The 21,643-nt window shown below is 36.3% G+C and overlaps 1 protein-coding gene and 1 non-coding gene across 4 annotated transcripts; both read right to left on the bottom strand.

Moving 5' to 3' along the window:
* Window positions 1–226: 226 nt before the first annotated feature.
* On the bottom strand, window positions 227–21,308 carry LOC121733541. 3 transcript variants are annotated; one of them, XM_042123815.1, is made up of 6 exons: window positions 20,966–21,308; window positions 12,619–12,854; window positions 9,310–9,398; window positions 4,504–4,694; window positions 3,030–3,169; window positions 227–1,763 (listed from the first exon to the last, which is right to left on the bottom strand). In XM_042123815.1, the coding sequence occupies exons 1-6, from the start codon at window positions 21,034–21,036 to the stop codon at window positions 1,609–1,611; spliced, it is 882 nt and encodes a 293-aa protein (XP_041979749.1). In that variant the 5' UTR covers window positions 21,037–21,308; the 3' UTR covers window positions 227–1,608. The 3 variants fall into 3 exon arrangements, with proteins under 3 accessions (XP_041979749.1, XP_041979751.1, XP_041979750.1); XM_042123817.1 differs by having other exon boundaries at window positions 3,026–3,169; window positions 20,966–21,306; XM_042123816.1 differs by lacking the exon at window positions 20,966–21,308 and adding an exon at window positions 13,652–13,764.
* Window positions 4,839–5,105, bottom strand: LOC121734021. Its single transcript, XR_006036646.1, has one exon. It is a non-coding gene; the product is annotated as a U6 spliceosomal RNA (small nuclear RNA).
* Window positions 21,309–21,643: the final 335 nt, after the last annotated feature.

The following is a 21,643-nucleotide window of genomic DNA, read 5'->3' as shown; positions in this document are numbered from 1 at the left end:
GACATACGTCACAATATTTTCTTTGCTCGGCAACCCTAAAAACTTCATTTTTGTCAAATATGGCAATACTAGACTTCCAACAAGCCACACTTTCAAAGCTGTCAACAAATTTTTGTACCAATATTTAAACCCAATATTTCGAATTTTAATACAATATTTTATTATTATAATAAAGGTAAACAAATTATGATTTTAGAATTTACTTTTTTTTACTTCTTACCCATAATTGTAAAACACAATTATAACAAAGTAATATTTCTGTATTGCCATATTAATTCATCCGAAATATTATTCCATGCTAAAATTACATGCACTTGATTTTGTCGACATAAAACAATATGCCTATTGAAGTACCAGAAATTTAATCTATATTATTTAACTGCACATATTCTTGCATTTTTATTCATACACATAAACAGAAGACAGATCATACATTCCAAAGAAAAAAGTATATCTTCAAACATTCTCAAGTCTTATAATCAAATCTTTTTTCTTCATAATATCATAACATTTTAGAACTTAACTTAGATTAAAAAACACTTATTTACTCGTTGAATCTGAATAAAATAGTCTATGGTTATAACGCTTTAAAAAATGTTTGTGAAGTCACTGCTATCATGTATCCTATTTTATAAAGATAATCTTATAAAAATAAGTTACAAGCTACACTGAAACCTGAATCTAAATACCAGCTATACAATAGCTTCTAATAACAAACCTTACCGCGTTTATACCAAATATAACAAATCCAACTATAAAAGTAAATATTCAGTGAAATTGTGAAATTTGTAAACTCGACAATTAATCTTAAGATATTATGGAATCAACTAACTTTAAAATGAAGAGACTTTACGATTCAAGTGCATAATCTTGATGACAATGGTTTTACTTCTCTATTCATGTAAACTTTTGATGAATAAATAAGACATTTACGAGTACATTTAGTGGAATACTGTTTTACATAAAAATATGATAAACTTAAGGTGAAAATGTCGTTGATGAAATTATATATATGTTAAGACACAAACATATTATACTAATGATACATAAAAGACAGACACAAATAACATAAATTATTGTGATTAGTATTTACGTACCATAGCAACAAAATTGACATTGCAGAGTTTATAGGACGATATGTTGCAGTGATCTGCAATCAACGTCACTTTTAATTAGCTTGCCACTGCCTGGCATGCCTCAAGATGGCATAACTAGTGCCACGTTTAAGTAGTTTTTTTTTTTTGTTTTTAACCGTTACATGTTTAAATAGATATGTATCAAAACCTCATAACATAAAGTTGTCATGGTGGCCATAATATTATGTCCTTGTGCTGAATATCTTGTCAGAATATCCAATGGCGCTACTCATGTAAATTTGCGCAAGCATTGCGGATTGGCAAAAGGATATCACAATATATTCATTGGATAATTGTCATAATCATGTTTTTAAAGCGATAAATCGCACGCAAACGCAGTGAGCAAATCTACTGGTTGTAATATACAATCTTGCCTGCTTGGGACTCTTGTATAATATCATTATTATCATTATGCATATTATATAATAAAGAATTAGAATCTCTTCGGTACGTAAATGCATACCAGCTAAGTTTACATAGAAGTTGGTGACCAGAAGTTCATTTCCCTCAACTCCGAGGGCTTGGGTTTGTATGTCGGGGGTTTATGCTTGGGCTGCTCGGGTGTGAAAGCCGGCTCCATTTTCGGCGACGGTCCTAGGTTCTCTACCGACTCCGCTAAGGAACCAGCTGAAACATAAATAAAACTAAAGTTAGTAAGAAATAACTTTAGTTTTGATTGCAGCTGCAAAAATAAAACACGAAGCTCCATTAATGTTGCCTAAAATAGTAAAATCGACATACCGATCAGAAACTGAAATGCTGATGGAGAAAAAATACATATATCGCAGGCCGCAGCCAATTCCATATCCATAATAATATTATAAATGCGAAAGTGTGTCTGTCTGTCTGTCTGTCTGTTACCTCTTCACGCTCGAACCGCTGAACCGATTTTGCTGAAATTTGGCATGGAGATACTTTGAGTCCCGAGAAAGGACATAGGATAGTTTTTATCCCGGAAAAATTTACGGTTCCCGCTCGATAAACGAATTTTGGCGCAAGAGAGTTGCGGGTGCCATCTAGTGGTTTAAAAAGCCGTTCAATCAAACAGGATCTTTGACTGAACAACGCCTTTCAATCACACGTCTAGCTTTTTAATTTAATATTTAAGTCGTTCAAAACGTTCAACACAACACAGCTGATTCAAAAGCCGCCGTTTGATTGAATTAGTTCAGCGCTCACCACCACGGCGCTAGGGTGCGTTTTGCTTACAATAATTTTGTAAACCTGTATTTTAAGGTTGTATTAAGATATTTTTCGTAAATATACGTAAGTATTATTAAAGAGACAGAAATTATGGGGCACATACGAGTGAATCAAAATTTAAACTAATATTCGAGGAGAAATTACGAGTTTATGAAATGCATCACCAAGGTATTTATTGAAATTGTGTTCAAAATGAGTTAGAATACAATTAATAATATGCTTGTTATTATAAAGCTTGTGTAATAATACCACTAAACTAATGATTTACCATTTAACCAGTTGGCTAAGCGTCATCTAGCTGTAGTGTTGAACGTTGCAGTCAACAAGTCGGCTAAACGTTGTTCAGTCAAAAGTCTAGTTTTTTGATTTAATGGCCTTTTTAACCAGTCGACTGCGACACATACAAAGACTAACGACAATCATAACTGTTCCTTTTAGTAGTCAGTTAGAAATTATTCCCCCATTAAGGGGACAAAGTAAAATTATGTCTTCATTCCTGTTCCACACCACAAAAAATACAAATTTATGGAGACCACGAGAATTTATGACTTCATTCATGTCTCTAGTATGTGGATCAGGAGATCAAGTCGATAGTGAAAGTAATTCGACTTTCACTGTGGAATAAAATACAATTCCTGTCCGCTATCACTAGAGAATGTAAGTCAGGAGACCACAACAAACAAAACATACCCTGCAATCTGTTCTCGAAGTCCTCCTCAGCCAGCGTGGAGGTAGAGGTGGTGAGGTCCTTACGGTAGCCGAGCAGCGCCATCGTCAGCCACGACCGGCTGCCGAATTCCTCGACCGGCTCGTATGGAGATGTGAAGAATCTGGAAAAATACGTATTCATTACTGATCTTGCGTTTCCTCTTCTTCTGACCATACCTTCGGGCCCTTGAACACGACGTTTTTACGCTCGTTTGTATCGATACAAACGCAAGAATGCTCAGCAAACGGAAGAAAGCCGACACGTTTTAATCTTTATATCTGCCAAAACACGATGAAAACAAACAGACCGGCTCAACCGGAGAAATACCACGTTCTCACAGAAAACCGGCGTGAAACAGCGCTTGCGCTGTGTTTCGCCGAGTGAGTGAGTTTACCCAATCCCCTACCTTTTCCCTTCCCTACCCTCCCCTATTACCCTATTTCCTCTTAAAAGGCCGACAACGCACTTGCAGCTCTTCTGATGCTGCGAGTGTCCATGGGCGACGAAAGTTGCTTTCCATCAGGTGACCCGTTTGCTCGTTAGCCCCCTTATTTCATAAAAAAAAGAAGACGAGCGCATCAGAAATACGCGCCGTCAGTGCGCAAAAAATACATCGTGTAGAAAATAGTTGCAGATATTGTAGTATTTGCCTCTTCTTCGTAATGTGCCGTTATTTACGTTATCGCTATTATATAATATATAATAATCATCATGGCTAACTCGTTTCGACAACCGCAATTTTAAATAGCGATTTGGTGCTTTTAACAGCATTCTGAGGTAATCTTAAATGTCGAATAACCGCAGTGCGATTAAGTATCTTGACGAGTATGTATTCTTGCTGTAGGTAAGCAACCAGCGTTTGACAGCAGACATTGCACAATATTTGCTATCTGTCAAAATTACGTTTTTTTTTATGAAATAAGGGGGCAAACGAACAAACGGGTCGCCTGATGCAAAGCAACTACCGTCGCCCATGGACACTCGCAACATCAGAAGAGCTGCAGGTGCGTTGCCGGCCTTTTAAGAGGGAATACGCTCTTTTCTTAAAGGTTTGCAGGTCGTATAGGTCCGGAAATACTGCCGGTGACAGTTCGTTCCAGAGTTTTACAATGCGCGGCAGAAAGTTACGCGAGAAACGCACGGTGGAAGACTGCCACTCATCAAGGTGATGAGGATGGTATATTTTTCGCGTGGGACGATGGCGAAAAGTTACAGGTGGTATGATTCCGAAAAATTCCTCAGAGCACTCCCCGTGATACAGCCGATAGAGGATGCAGAGTGTAGCTACATCTCGACGTAATTCGAATACAAAATGTTTGACAGACAGCAGATATTGCGCAATTAGCCTGCTGCAAAATTAATGTTATGGTTTTGTGACGCGCCATCAGCTTATGCTGTGATGTGCGTGTGCGTGCGTGCGTGCATGTGTGCGTGCATGCGTGTGTATGTATTTACCGGTTGGTGTTCTTGCGGCGCGAGTTGGGGCTGCCGGGCGGGGAGTGCGCCGGGGTGGCGGGCAGGCTCTTGCTGTTGCGGCGCGTCATCAGCTTCTGCCGCAGCTTGTCGCTCAGCTCGGGGGCGGAGTCGTCGGGCGACGCGACAGTGAACCCGCGCGACGACTTCGACTGGATCATCTGGTGGGCGACCTGGAATAGATGTGGTTTTTGGTTATTATTTTTTTTTATAAAATAAGGGGCAAACTAGGAAACGGGTCACCTGATGGAAAGCAACTAGCGCCGCCCATGATCACAACATTAGATGACCTGCAGGTGCGTTGCCGGCTTTTTAAGAAAAATGTGGAACGGTTGACGATTAATTACGTGTGCTCCTTGCGAAGGAGCCATGCTATTTGCTAATTAAAAAAAAATAAAATAAAAATAAAAAAATGTTTTATTTCTGAGTAGATTTTAAGAAAATACTTTCAGAATGTTAATATTAGCTACGGTGCCTACCACCGGTTCGGGAACTATCCCGGCGAGAAGAACCGGCGTAAGAAACTCGCAATAATCTTATCTGTATCGTTCCAATTTTAGTATATGTACTGCCGAAGCGAGTACTGATTATTACGTTATTTTTTATATTTATAGGAAGAGAGACTCGATTCCCAATGCTGTAGCAGGCGCGGTCGCAGCCTGAAATTTTGGGGGGGGGGGTCACTCACTAGTCACTACACTAATATATATTTTTTTATCTGCGCCCTCGGACGGTTCTGGGTTGACAGCTGTCTAAGGTCGGACGCAGTGGCGGTTAGAGGATAGCTAGAAATTTTCCTTTTATTATGAGGCAAGATTTTGAGATTTTTCAATTTCAACTTAGATTTTGGGGGGGCGGTCATGTCCCCTGTGACCCCCCCCCCCTTCGGACCGCGCCTGTGCTGTAGTCAACGTTGACCGATAATAACCGAAAGTCGAACGAACAGCGTGAATCAATAATGCGCTGACAGAACTCTACATTTAAGTTATTTACCATAGTGTGTTTTTCAATTGAAGCAACGCTTAGAAAATCGATCTCAAACTACGTTCCAATTAAGCATTAGTACTTTTGCTTTTGTTCTTCAATCAGAAAACAAACATGATCTTCTGGTCTTTTTTATGAGGCTTCTTAAAATATCTGAATAAAACTAGCCAAAGTAAAGAGGTAATAATCAATTTACAGGTAAACTTAAAACATTTTAGATCAAGGGATTGCCAAATTATTGGTGGTTGTCTGCTAAATAATGTTTCTAGGTATTGAGCTAACCATTAACCAAATAATTATATCTTTAAACATTATATTGAAAGATGATAACGTATATATTGTTGTATTACTTATGTGGCGGTACCCACAATTCGCCTAACATTCCTGCATCGCGCTATCGAAGTTTTCTGAGCGCGTCGCTATATATACGACAGCTGAAATGTATCACGTGGGCTCCGGCCTGACCGGGCATATCACCTCGCTCGGTCGGAAGATCTTCCTTTGTGGTCACCACGCACATATTCCCACACTTATAATACAACCATTATTTGGATGTGACGTAACATAATATGATCTGTGTGTGATATCTAATTTCGTTAAGTTTTCGCGTTCTTATATTAAATTATGACACTGATATAGCCGCAACTTGCTTCAGTAGAATTTTTATGGATTTAGTCAATTATAAAATTAATTTTACGACCATTTACAACTTCACCAACACCTAGGAATAGGTAGGTTTGGCTATATAAGTCTATAATGCGGTTTAACAATGTCTTGAAAATTATTAAAATTGTGTTTTAAAAATACAGCATTTAGTATTCAACACTTCAAAATAGTTACACAAGCCTCCCTATTTTCTAGTCTTGATGATTTATGTAAGAGGAAATCAAAAGTGTAACTTGTATTTATTACAAAGCGCATACTTTACTCCCGGAAAGAGCAAATGGAATTTTATAAATTATAAGGAAGCAACACACAAATGCCAACTAACTATAAACTGTAAACTGAAAAAAATAAAAACTGAAAATCGATTTTCTTTGTTTTTATGGCTGCCACGAGTCATACCGACTGAACAAGGGTTCATAATGTAACTTTTTGTATGTCCTACAAATATTATATAACATGTTTTTGTCCAATCTTTACGAATTTTGAAATAACTTTTCACTTTTTTATACTCGCGGGATGGCGATTTTCTTTTTGAGATAATTCAAAAACTATGCAAGGGGGCCACCTGGGTATTTTACTCGGGGATTTTTAATTAGGTAATAGGTACTCTTTTGAATTAAGAAATAAAAAGACTATGTATGTTTTTTGGGTCGAAAAATACTGTGCATCGTTTATAAGAAGAGTATCATGGGAATAATAACTGAGCAATGTCGCAAGCAATAAATCCTCATCAACCGTGCACGGTGCAATCAAGAATCGACCGAAACCGCTCGGTGCTGACGTCACTGGCTTAGATAATAACCGGCGCTGACTGCATAGTGCATACACGTGGAACTACCATACTTGGTATAATTATGTATAACCTACTCTACTGTATTATGTATATTAGGTCACCCAGTATGCCCATTTTTTTTCCTTCGCCGCTGTAATGTCTGGTGTCTGTTTTTTTACAGAAGTTTATATTCGTTTAGCGTTTTTGATTGGCTAAACATCAAACTGTTGCGCTATTGGCTCCTGTCAAATAAAATCTGCGAAACCGAGCACTGGTAATTTCTTTTGGTCCATTTAACATAATAGTACAGGTTCCTTTAATAGCTTGATAGTAATCAGGTCAAAAAATGCTTTAGGGAACATGTAGGTACTATAATAATATTGTATTGTAAACTTTGGTATGATTCTCCATAAAAAGGGGGTCATATAAAATTTAGTACTGCTGCGATATAACATTTTAATTACTTACACCTAATGAGAACATCTTCAGGAAATTAGTAAAGACTAAGAACAATAGAACTAAGATAGCCACATCAAAATGCCTAATAACCGTTTTCTTCCAATACCCATTTTGCTCTTGCTAACTCACGAAGAACAGTTAGATAAATACATAGCGGAGTGACTAGGTAAGTGTACCAGTGGCTATGTGGTAGTGACTAGTGAGTCAGCAGCCAAGCGCAGCGAAACAAAGATCGAAAGGACCTTGAGCGCTGTCTGCACAATCTAATTTATATTAGACCAATTTTTTTCGTTTCTCATGTCATTTTTTTATTTTACCGATTAATTTGCATTACTATCTATTACTAGTCTTGTTGCTAAATTTTATTTGACTGGAAAAAAATAATCGGCTAAGTGCGAGTCAGACTCGCGCACGAAGGGTTCGGTGCCATTATAGAGAAAAATTTGGTCAAAATTTGTGTTTTTTTTGTAAGGGTTCGGTGCCATTATAGAGAAAAATTTGTTTCGTATTTTTTTATTTTATATTAATATCATTATTAAATATTAAAGTACACATAAAACTAAGGATTGTGTGAAAAATTCAAGTACCTACCTGTTGCCATTATTGATATAGAGCAAAAAAGACCAAAAAAATCACGTTTGTTGTATGGGAGCCCCCCTCAAATAATTTTATTTTGATTTAAGTATTTGCTGTTATAGCGGCAACAGATATACACAATCTGTGAAAATTTCAACTCTCTAGCTATTACCGTTCTTGAGCCTGGAGACATACAGACGGACAGACAACGAAGTCTTAGTAATAGGGTCCAGTTTTTACCCTTTGGGTACGGAACCCTCAAAATGATGATCATTCTAGTCTCGATGATGGAAATAGAATCATTTCACACTTTGAATTCCTTGTCTATTTCCTACTTACAATTTTTGCGCTGCCCATGAAGGAAATAAAAATACTTTACATAACTAAAATATAGTCTATACTCATTACTCTTGTACCTACCTAGGTCAGTGAATGACCCTTTTGACTATTCTATTCAACGACCCTCAACCATGATGGAAATAGCTACACCGCATTGCCCGTCCCCTGTTCTATTCACACGTTATCTTTGTCAAGGCTGCCATGATAGAAATAGCAAGACCTTTACAACTTCGGAGGACCATGTACGAATGGACCGGCTATTCTCAATTTTGTTAATTTACAAACATTCAAGATCAAAGTATCAAGTATTTCATTCTTTCAAAGCCATACACCCGGTCCATGTTCATCATCACCATTGTTGTCTCATCATTTTTTTTTTAATGAAATTGCTCGTTTGCCCCCTGCAAACGAGCAAACGGGTCACCTGATGGAAAGCAGCCCATTGACACTCGCAGCATCAGAAGAGCTGCAAGTGCGTTGCTGGCCTTTAAAGAGGGAATAAGGTAATAGGGGAGGGTAGGGAAGGGAATAGGGGAGGGTAGGGAAAGGGAATAGGGTAGGGGATTGCTCCTCCGTATTTGTATTATCCGTATTATTGTAGTTGTCATTTAAGAATATTTGTACCATTAGAGAAACTGGGGCCGCAACACGAAACTGTTTTGAAACTCAAACAATCGAACGAAAATGCCACGTCCTACTCAACCAAACGTGAAATGACGTTGTTAGAGCAGGACGCGGCATTCTCGTTCATTTATTTGAGTCTCAAAACAGTTTCGTGGTACGGCCCCTGGTTCATAGGCAGATGAGATGACGGACTTACGTTATTTGGTTGTTTTATATTATAACAATGATAGGCTCTATGATCTGTCGGTTAATCCGACCGAATATCGTCGGTCCACTATTTAACTATAAATCAATTCCTCTGACAGTACAATTCCAATTTTAAAATAAAAAAAATGACTTTTCGAAGCCGCCATGATGTAAGCACTGACCTTGAGGACGGAGCTGCCGCAGGCCGCGCCTTCGCCCTTGAAGCCATCGTCCACGCCAGCCGGCTTCGGCTTCACATTCGGCGACTTTGCTGGAAAGAGAAAAGATCAGAGTCAAATATAGTAACCAAAGTTTTGAACTTTACTACGAAATAAAATATAAGGGGTAAACGTATAGTCAGCAAAATGTCAAGGGCGCGTTCTATGTTATTTAAATATGGGACAAAACAGCAGATGTCTGAGTGTGGAATTCGGTCGCTTCTTACCTTGAGGACTATAATTTGTATAAAAACACACACGTCTTATAAGACGTTTTAATAGAAAGACTAGCTTAAGTTACTGGATACGAATATTATAATAGCAATTCTGAATGTGGTTACTTTACGAGAGACTAGGGAGTGTATAATGTGAAAACAACTCTACCAAATAAGCTATTATGCACAACTACACAATGGGAACAAACCTAATAGTACCTACACAGTAGAGTTCGTTGACATATAGAGTATCTTGACTACCTATGATCCAGTTGTAGTAAACTAGTTAAGGCCTAAAGGACATCGAACTGACTGAACACCATCTGGCATACAGTGCCCGTCCTTGCCATTACATACTTCCGTAAACATAGATCTATGCATGTATTGTTAATAGTTTATTCTACATAGAGTCCTACCTACTTTTTTAAAAGTAGGTAGGACTCTATTTTAAAAGTTAAGAGACGAGAAAGCTACAACTTTTATTGATATATGTACTCGGCGAAACATGGCGGTAGCGGTCATTGACTCCCTGTCAAAAACTATTCGTTTTCTAGCTGACATTGACAACATCTGACACTTCATCGTCAATCGCGGTTTATATAGAAAATGACAAGCTTTTGACAGGGAGTAAATGACCGCTACCGCCATGTTTCGCCGTAGACAGAGTAGACAGAATGATAGAGTATGCCGACTTAGAACTGATGTTGAAATTTTTAAATTTGATGTATTATGACGAAAATCGTCGCTAGGGTTGTTAACTTGTTACCTACGAATTTAAAACTATGACATATTCGATGGACGTGTTCCTCTTTGGTCGTATTGTTGTTTGTGTTTTGGCACATGCGATTAAAATTGTCAGAATCCAATTTCGAAATCTTTATTTCAAATATTTAAAAATAAATTATATCAGCCAGCGCGAGGCACATTCCGTTCATAGTCCTAGTGAAACCCGACGAATTTGACAGATATTGAAACCTGTCCGTTTCTTTGCAGTCGAACTACTGGTAGTTATGTCTATTGTGCCGTAGATGCGCCAAAATTCGTTTATTGCGCGAGAACCATACGTCATTTATCCGGGATAAAAAAAATCCTATCTCCCTTCTCGGGACTCTTAAGGATCTCTATTCTCTATATATTGCTATGTTACCTTACTTGACAGATTAATAATATCTAGATTGCAGGAAGTAAGCACATAGGAAACGGTATGTTGTCGGTTACAGATCCATTAACTTTATCAACAACTCATTGTTCTCAGTGAACAATTAACAAAGAAAATATATAATTTTTAACTACTGCGAAATAAAATGATACTTTTTACAATTTACATTACACACAATCTGAATTGCCTATATCTTGTTTATGATAAAACTTACTAATTAGATAATTACTACATTTTATGAGTAAATTAATTATGAAGATCGTCGGTTACCTAAAAGGCCTCCGTATGATGTGCACGGAAGGGCAAAATTTGAATTAATCAGACATAGTAAACATAATAATATTATATGTAATTAAATAAACTTTGAATCCAAGGCTTTATGATTTAACAATTTCATATCTACATTTGAATGTTGATTTAATAGCATAATATGAGAATATGAGGGATATTTAATAGATAATAATAAATGAAGAAGAATCTATATTGGTGGTAATTAGTTTTGTAGAGTTTCTTGCACCATCTACTTAGAAAGTCAAATTTTATAGTTTTTGAAAATATTTATTAAGTCGACATAACATTAATGGAAAATACGCGAGCAATAATACGTGACGTAATAAAAAGTCGTATTCAATATCTTGGAAGAGATAAAAATTCGCATAACACCGACGTCACACACTCAAATTGCCGTTCCTCACGAATATTCAATTCTAAGAAGATTACAAATTCTTCATTTCAATATACATAACTAGATGACGCCTGCAACTCCGTTGCGCCAAAATTCGTATATCGCGCGGGAACCGTACATTTTTTTGGGATAAAACTATTCTATGTCCTTTCTCGGTATTTAAAATATCTTTATGCCAAATTTCATCAAAATCGATTCAGCAGTTTGAGCGTGAAGAGGTAACAGACTGACAAACAGACGGACAGACAGTTAGAAACACTTTCGCATTTATAATATTAGTAAGTATGGATATGTATTGAGATCTTTTAGTGATCGAAGATTGAGATGTGTCTTTATCTTACAAGATAAAGAACTGATATCATACTTGTTTTTCAAACCGAATTAAACCTAAAATATTGTTTGTTTCTTGACTAGAAGCTGCTAGAAGTTTCACATGCTTTGCATATCTTATGAAAATCATTATAATAAATTAACTGACAACAATATTATGACGTAGTACAATACTACGTTAATTGTTAACATAAACATTATCCATTTTCTACATGTTATGTATTATGCATGTTGAGAGGATTTTCCATCTGTCGTCAGTGCATTAAGCAATTACGCATTCGTTCTCGTGTTTGTTTTCATTATTTAACGCCCCTGCAAATAGCTCTATGTGCTTTATCCATTATACCTACTTAGCTTATTTATGATATTAGAAATAGCTTGATTTTCAAAACAAACTAACCAGATGGCGATAGCAAAATATAGTCTGATTTAATAGAGACCTCTATATAATAGCGTGCTTCTAGTTCTCTACTCTCTACATTCTGCAATATTCAAAAAACTTTTGATTTTGATCTATCTGTTGTGGGTCGAATACATTTTATTTATTATTTATTTATGTATTTATTTATTTATTTATATAGTATAGCAGCTTACTCTAGTTAGCTACTACTCTTACTATAATGCTTCAACTCCCAAGCGGTCGAATTCGACCGCGATAACAATAGATTTCCACGAATCCACGATTAAGGGATTCTATACTAATATTATAAGAGTTTGTTTGTTTGAATGCGTTAATCTCAGGAACTACTGGACCGATTTCAAAAATGTTTTCACCAACGTGTAACTAAGATGTCCCTGAGTGATATAGGTTATGTAAGTACCACGGGCGGAGCCGGGGCTGACCACTAGTACTTCATACTTTAATAGAATAGAAGACAACTCACCAGCTGTGTTAATCGGTCCAAAGGAGTGCATAACATCTTGACAGGGTTTCGTGTGTTTCGACCAGTCCTTGGTCTTCGTCTCTTTGAACTCTGCAGTGGAGAACTCGGCCTGCTGTTTATTTTCTGTCGGCAAGTCGCTAGCGAACTTCGTCTTGCCAAATATCACATCGGTTTTGGGGTAGCGGATGTAGAAGAAGGAGTCTTCGGGGGGAGAAGAGGCGAAGGGCTCGAACTCTCTGTAAACAAATTAAATACAGGTTTGAATGTGTTGATTGGTAAATTTTAAGAAGTAAAATAATTTAAACAGTATGTCCTTTTCATAGGACCACCTTTGGAACATCTTCTTTCCAACAAAAAGAGAATTAGCAAAATCAGTTCATAAACGACGAAGTTATTCTCAAAGAAACAAAAAATACACGGTCGAATTAAGAAACCGCCCCCTTTTTGTTGTCACTTAAAAAGGAACTAAACTGATTTGAAAAGTACCAAGGTCTAACAATAACGCATTAAATGTAAGATCAATAACCTCATCGGTTATTGTTTATGTTATTTTTGCCAAAAAGAAATTGATACCGCTGCGAATTCTTCGAAATGGCCTACGCCAAAGCTAGAGGCGGTGTAAGGCGTAGGCGACGTCGGCGACCGCCCATAACCTCGCGGTCCTAGGGGCCTCGCGCCCCTTGGACCACAAGGATTTTGCAGGATTTACGAGTTTTGATACTTACTCATATTTTTATAAATAAAAAATTGAGTATAAAAATATTCATTCTCTCAAAATCCGTCCTCTTGCGTAATCAATCAGGGGGCCTCGCAAATCATAATAATATCTTGCCCGTACATCTGATCTTTGGCCAACGCAACCCATCACACAACTAAGTTTAAAACCTATAAGTAGCAATTTCAATGGGAATTTAATTGACTATTGTGATTACCGTATCTATGTTTTCGTCACGTATAACAAACAATAATATTATTATTTACACAGGTAGCTCGTGAGCTAGTCATAAAACTGATAGGTGCACTAAACACTTACGCAATCAAACCACTCTTGTCAAAATATATACGCAGACTGTAGTTCACCATTGCATATAATTAGTTTATTATATAATTGGTAGATAGATATAATATAATAGAGCAATAGTATTCTATTCACAAGATTCAATTATCAACTAAAATCCTTCCACATCAAAAACACCGTTATATACTTGCTGAATATATATGTGTTATAATATTAATATATAAGGCGTTCGCTCCGTTTTGCCTTATCACGATAATTCCAGTATAAACAAAAATAGATGACGTCAGAGAGCGCCAACCAACCACAGCTTGTCGTTATGCACACTCCCCTGAGCAAAAAAACATGCGACTTCCTACGTAGACGGAATATAAGGGGGCGTCTACAAATTACGTAAGATGTTTAAGGGGGGAGGGGGTCGAGTAAAATCTCATCTAATCTTACGTTGGAGAAAGGGGGGCTCTCGGTAAATCTCACGTATTTTTTTTCTCATTGTTACAAAAACCAATAACTAATGGACGGTAGACCATAGTAGTCTGAAATAAATATATTTGTATTTGTTGTATTTGTAAAAAAAATATACTATTTTGGTCCATTTCATCCAGATTGTACGTATGCTTAAGATTTAATCGTAAGCGTAATCGTAATTTACGATTAAGATCATTCAGTAATTCGTTCGAAAGAAAATAATTTCATTCATACTTTGACGTTATACGAGGGGCGTTCAATGTATTCTCGGTATCAGGGTGATTAAGTAACTATGACGGTACTTTAAATATATAATTAGGTAATGACATTATTTGAGGGTATAAGTACAAAAATTCGAACATTTATCTTCACTAGTTATTTAGAAATCTCAAGTTTAACACAGCAAGAATGACTGACGCGACAATGTTGACGAAAATCGAGCACCGCGCAGTGATTAAATTCCTTATAAATCAGGGGAAAACTCAAAAAGTAATCTACGAGGAATTGGTAAGAGTTTACCAAGACTCTGCTCCTTCATTATCTACATTTCAAAAGTGGTCAAGTGAGTATAAAAGAGGTAGGGAAAGCATTGAAGACGACCCCCGTGTGGGCGGGCCCGTGAGTGCCACTACAGAAAAAACCTTAAAAAAGCACCAAAAAAGATCAGAGTATAACTGCATCGTCATATGTGAATAAATTTTCACAAGCAATCAAAGAAAAAAGTCGCGGGAAATTGAGCGCAGGGGTATTGCTTTTTCACGACAACGCACCGGTTCACACTGCGCGAGTTGCCAAGGCTGCTGTGCGAGCATGCGGGTTCGAAGAAATCAACCATACTCCCTACAGTCCAGAGCTGGCCTTCAGCAATTATTTTTTGTTTCCAATTTTAAAAAAGATCTTCGTGAAAAGCGTTTTTCCGACGACGAAGAGCTCAAGGCGCATTTTTCGGACAAGTATAAGAATATTTTTTTTTAGAGGATACTTATCCAAAAGTTTATTTAGTATTGAGCTTCTGGGTGACTACAGAGAAAAATAAAATTATTTCAGAATTTTCCGCCTTTTCCTTTATACCTATACCGAGAATACATTGAACGCCCCTCGTACATCTACTGACTGTCAAACAATACACGTTGTATTATTAATATTGTTTAAGAAAACCACATTCGAAAAAATCTCACCTGAGATTGGGGGATGGGGGAGGGGGTTGAATAAAATCCCCCCTCTCCCATCCGTAAACACCTCACGTAATTTGTGGAATTCCTAAGGTCTAATATTTACACGCTTTTTAACTAAATCAATAATATGTATAATCACAAAGTCCGTTGCCAAAACGCATAAGCCTCACGAAAGGTTAATTGCCAATACTGTGTTCTATAAATATTACTATATTCTTGGCTGCGGTACAAGTGTAGGTACAGGAAAATTTTAATTGTTTGTCGTGTACTAGCGCTATTATGGAATTTGATTATGCTCCTGCAACCGTCAGACTGATTTTCTCATTCAAAAGAGAAAATAGACGAAAATAGGCACTAGACTTATAAAATAGACTACGAGGGCTGCTATTTATGTATCCGGAATTAAAAAAAGAAACAAACATTTAAATATTGTTCTTGTAAGTGGCCAGTTCCGGATACATAAATAGCAGCCCTCGTAGAACCAGCAAATAAGCGTTTATTCTGCTTCAAGATGACTTTTGTAAAAGAAGTGTCAGCTAAACATCTCGTAGATGTATGTAGAGCTTGGAACTATGAGATCCCATAACCGACTTCTAAAAACGAGGAGGTTATACGTTCGGCTGTATATATGTATACATTATACAAGGTGTAACAAAACTAAGTGGTAATACTTTAGGGTGTGTATGTGTTCCTTGTAGAGAGTTCACTGTGAAAGTAGCAGCGCTGAAAGACCAACTTTTTTTTCACTTTTGTATGGGCATGCTTCCCAGCGTCACGTCGAGTTTCCCCATACAATAAAAGTGAAAAAAAAATGTTGTTTCAGCGCTGCTACTTTCACAGCGAACTCTACCATTAAGTATTATCACTTAGTTTTGTTACACTCTATTGTTTCTATATTAATCATTAATAATTTATGTTTTACATAGCATCAGCCATTTCGTATTATCATGATGTAATACAATTTAGCGACATTTCACTGCAAAATGAGCTGCACGACCACATTTCACAGTTTTTAGGAATTATCATTTTTATAAGTACATAGATGATGATAAAGAAAATTGCCGGGACATTTTACACTAATATTGGTTTTAGTTTACCCCACTTTTATTTCTTTCACATATTTTATTTTCGCAAAACAATAGATAAGCTATATTTTATCCTCTGATAAATATAGAACATTGACATCATCGAAGACATGCGAATGTGACGGTTGTAGAGGTTTTTAACACTTTCTTTAGTTTATGTCAATGTTTCTTTCGCACTGTAATTATATTATCAGCTAGGCACCTGTTGCCCGCTCGTTCAAAGAAACCATATCCCTATCTCTATCCTAAAATCAAGCTTGGATTTAAATGCATAATATTATTACAAGAGGCATGATCTCTGGTAACCTCAAACCACAGAAGGACGTGAACGAACGAATGAACGAAGAGTTAGTAATTATTATTATGACTATGTATAATAGTATTAAAAAGATAGAATTTGTTGTTTGGGGTCAGCCGTTTTCTGTAAAGAACGGAACTCTTCAGAACAAAAACATCCACTAAATAGTGAATATGTATAAGCAACTATTTACTTCCCTACTTTACAAAAAGTCGCGAATATAATTATACTGTATACAAGAGTAGTTGATTCTTTCATCCCATAAATTTCGTCCGAATGGGACGAATGACAGGATTTGAATTGGGACGAAAATGTATGGAACAAAAGATTTAACTACTGTTACAAAAGTTGCAACACTGCCACGAACTTGTGACTGCAGCTGTTAACCTTAACATCGTTTAGTTAAGTGTAAGGTTTGCTGAAGGTCTAATGCTTTGACGATTAGAAAAATTTGATCGAATATAATATTGTGAAAAGTTATTTGAAGTTACGATTAGCTTACCTTTAATTTTAAAAAGTATTGTTAAACTGGGGACAAATTATTGAGACAAAATATACATAATATGAGGAATGTCCAGAAATTCCAGAATAACTAAATTCAGTAATTCTGGAATTTCTGGAACTTAAAACTTTTAATACAAAAAACATTACAAAAAATTTTAGCAAAACAATACCTATTAATGTAAGTAATCATTTTTTTCCACGTAAAAGAGTCTGTATTTTTGTAAAAATTCCTCTTAGTTAATCGAAAACAGAGCAAGTTATCAAAACTCGAAGCGATAACCACACAAGAGGTAGGGTCAAATAATGTTACTCATAATATTATTGCAAACAGCACGATAGCTAGAATTACCTACAGTATGAAATGCTCTTATCTAGCTGACCGTATGATGCAAAATGTGGTGATTTTATCGTTATACGATTGGCGTTTGTACTCTACGTTGGCCCTTGATGGACCAACATAGGCGATTATAAACTGGGTAGAGGGGCTTATTCAATATTCATCATTAAGAGGGCTACTGACCCAAAAAATCAAACATCGTCCTTCTCTCTTCACACTCACGCCCGTCTTTCATATGCCAGGTGAAAAAGGACGACGCCGAATCATTGCCAAGTTAGTTTTACTTGAATAAAAGACGAACTATAATGATTATTAAAAATGTATTTTGAGCAAATTTAGGTTTTATCAATGCCTTTTTAGATATTAAAAAAGATTAAAGAAAAGACAGCAAACTTCGAAGATACAAGCAAAAATGTGTCTAAAACAAGGTTTTTTTGTAAAAAAGAAACTATGGAGCATTTTTTCAGTAATCATGTTTTCGTCTCGAGCATTTAATCTTCATGAACTGAAGTTACTTGTGTAAAAAAAAACAGCTTTCTAGACCTTACAGATTTTGAGATCTAGGTTTAAGTATGTAGTCAAGTTAGGGTCAGGTGCATTCTTAATAATAGAAGTTTATATTACTTCAATGTTTCACGCTAGAGACACTTTTTTCGCTTTAGACGTGGGAGAGCCATGCCTCGGCACGAATGGGCCGGCTCGACCGGAGAAATACCACGTTCTCACAGAAAACCGGCGTGAAACAGCGCTTGAGTGAGTTTACCGGAGGCCCAATCCCCTACCCTACCCTCCCCTATTCCCTTCCCATGCCTACCCTCCCCTATTACCCTATTCCCTCTTAAAAGGCCGGCAACGCACCTGCAGCTCTTCTGATGCTGCGAGTGTCCATGGGCGACGGAAGTTGCTTTCCATCAGGTGACCCGTTTGCTCGATTGCCCCCTTATCTCTTTTTTTTTATAAAAAAAAAAGACAGCACCAGCATAGACAGTGAACAAAAGGTTTTGTTTCACGTTTGACAACGTTCCTGTCAATATTCTGATATGACAACAATATGTGCGATTTTTAACCGACTTCCAAAAAACGAGGAGGTTATATGTTCGGCTGTGGATTTGTAGTATTTGTATTTTTGTAGGATTATTTACTGTATGTGCTAGTAGCACCCTCTTGCCCGACCTTTGCGTATTACATATTTCCCTATAATCTATGATCGAAGTCGCAGTAGCTATAGGTCTACCAGAATCTGATGGCAAAAAGTGAGAAAATAAATTGACTCTAGCAATACCGGGGTAATACGAATAAAACATTATCATCCCTTTTTTTCCTTTAGCGGCCTATTCTGTGTGTGAAACATGCAAATATAAAACTTTATCCAATGATCGAGGATATTTTTTGAAAATCTGCCGTCAAAGGCCATCAGATTCTGGTAGACCTATTATAGGCAGCTTGCGCTATCATAGTAGAGTTCATGCTTATCCATGACTCATGAGATGTTTCGCAGTTCTGCTAAAAAAATATACTAATTTAGTGTGTCATTATTTCAAAAGTCTCTAGTCCCTGTACTGTATGGACACTAGAAAATGAATACTTTTACTATCATTTTCTATTGTGAAATTAAATATTGTGGAATATTTAACTAACGAAACGAATGCCATTAATTTATTGACTCTTTGTCAGTAAACTTCAATACCGTAACACGATACTGCTATCACATGACTGATAACCGATAGCTACAATCTGGCGCGAATCGCGATAAAGAGAAAGCATAACTCCACTCCACTGATTTATTCGACCTTGCAAAAAGTGATGCATATTTTATAGCAAGGATGAACTGGAACAGTGGTACTCAACCTTTTTTATACCGGGCCAAAAACACGTTTTGGTCTTGGTGTCGCGACTCGCGGGCCGCAACCAACATTTTTAGGGTTAATAAAATTAATTTTTCAATTCAATAAAGTTAATAAAATTAATTAGCAATTGAAAAGTAGAAAAACATTCGCGACTTTCACGACGACTTTGAATATTTTTCCGGTGCGCGTGAATTTCAAAATAGTTTGATTTCACGCCACTGAAAAAGTCCTACTGTAAAAAATTTATTCTTTGAACCGTCTACATATTTCACAGTAAAACCGTGTCTAAAGCTAAAAAGTAAAAATATATTATTTCCGGTAATTGACGTGCACAGTGGAACACTCATTGTAGAAAAAGATTAAAGACCACTTGTTAGTATTAATAGCCATGTAGTCGATGATAAGATAATATGATATTGTAATATGAAAAGATTTGATATTTTGGAAAAAAATAATACTACATATATATTTTATAATCTGCAGTTCAATAGGTGATTAAATTTAAAATAGTGCAGCTATGAAATCCCTTCTATCTCTAATTTTAACAGATTTCAAATAATAATTATATTATAATAAATTAAATGTATATCCAACACCAAAAATGTATAGATGTCGGTCACTGGTATGTTCAGTAGGAGATAGGTATGAATGTATTATGATGAAGTAGTAGAGTAGTTGGTAGATCTAATTAGAAACCTTGACCTTGCAGGTCAACTAGTTGAGCAATGTGTTTGGCGACTGGTGAATCGTAAATCCGTTTGTTTACTAATGTACTGCCATGCACAAGTTGGTCATCAGACATATACAGATACGGTTATGCTGTGATAACAATGTGTCAACAGTTCTTGGAATTTACCTAGCGGAAAATTCTGGAAGATCAAGGTTTTCGCAATAATATATTTTTTAAATATGACAATAGTGGAAATGCTGAATAAATCTGCCTTTATTTATCACCGGCGATAAAAACATCCACATGAGGTACACACATTTACATACAGATTACAGAATTCAGTAGGTATATTATACCTACCATACATACGATAATAATAATATAGCTGCATAGCAATATGATAAGAACTCTTATTACACTATGCAATTGAAATGTGCAAGAGTACAGTAAAGTTAATGTCAATGTTTGATCACAATTCGATCTTATTATCTCAGTGATAAGGTCCAAAGCACAACACCAGGAGTGTTGACTGTACAGAATTACAGATATCAAAGGAATGGAAGATGACCTTCTAATATGTGGCACTAGCTTAACATGGTACATTGTTTACAAACATCAACACAAAAAGCTGTCAACAAAGTGAGGATTATTAAAATGGTAAACTTGCAACTCACAGACCAGTACATTGTCAACCTGTAGCAGTCAGTAATAGAAGTAATTAAATGAAATTTAATTCCACCTGTACAGTCTCTGTGGTAAACTCAATTCTTCACAATGAATGGCTAAACTAACCTTTGCTAGAAAATCCCTTAACAAGATTTTACTATGTACCATGCAATCCTTTTCTGCAAATAAGACTGGTTGAGTTTACTGCTTGAATTTACTCCAGAGACCAGAGAAGAGATTACAATGTTTTTTTATATTATAAAAATTTAAAAAATAACTCACTTGACTGGTTTTGTCTTCATCCAAACAGGAATTGCAAGACCATCCTTAAGTTCTGGATCAGGGGAAGCCATCTTGTCAGTAATATACTTTTTTATTTAGAATAAAAAGCAAACCACAGGAAAAATGTTTTTTAAGAAAAAACTAATACACAACTCTTCAATTTAAATGTTAATAATATTATGAAACAAAACTTGAAGTATTTTGTTTGATTATCTTTAGCAGTACTGATAAGATAATTTTCATTGCCAACTTTCAAATATACAAAAATATGTTATTTTATGAATTATTCTAATTTTATACAAATGTTTTAAATTCAAGAAGCTCGTTGAGAAGCTGATGATTTAAAGTTACAAAACGAAAACATCTGAAACAAAAAAAATGCTTATTTAATTCTCTTTAAATATTGTAATATGATCTATGGACACAGTAGTCCCTCCAAAAAGGGTAATGCCCGTTGCAGACGATGCACAGTAGCTTGCGCGAGTACTTGCGCAGGTACTTGCGCCAGCGTTCAAACGTAAAAAGATCACGCGAAGTAGCTTTGTATAGTGCCAGTGCATAGTAGGCAACCATGGACAAGCGTATGGTTTTGAATAAACTTTTTAAGTGCCTAATTCAAGAGCTAAATGGAGTGATAGCAGAGGAACTGATGCAGGAAATACAGAATTTAGAAAAAGG

The sequence above is a fragment of the Aricia agestis genome, chromosome 14 (genome assembly GCF_905147365.1).
Source record: "Aricia agestis chromosome 14, ilAriAges1.1, whole genome shotgun sequence".
NCBI classification, from domain to species: Eukaryota; Metazoa; Arthropoda; class Insecta; order Lepidoptera; family Lycaenidae; genus Aricia; species Aricia agestis.
The sequence above is the reverse complement of the archived record's forward strand: the minus strand, read 5'-3'. Positions and strand labels throughout refer to the sequence as shown.

Bases quoted from the DNA above. Each gene is read 5' to 3' on its own strand.
- LOC121733541 (XM_042123815.1), bottom strand. From the start codon at position 21,036: ATGGCTTCCCCTGATCCAGAACTTAAGGATGGTCTTGCAATTCCTGTT. The intron at 12,855-20,965 runs GTGAGTTATTTT...ATTTGTTTACAG, and splicing joins ATGAAGACAAAACCAGTCAA to AGAGTTCGAGCCCTTCGCCT. The intron at 3,170-4,503 runs GTAAATACATAC...GTATTTTTCCAG, and splicing joins CGCCGCAAGAACACCAACCG to ATTCTTCACATCTCCATACG.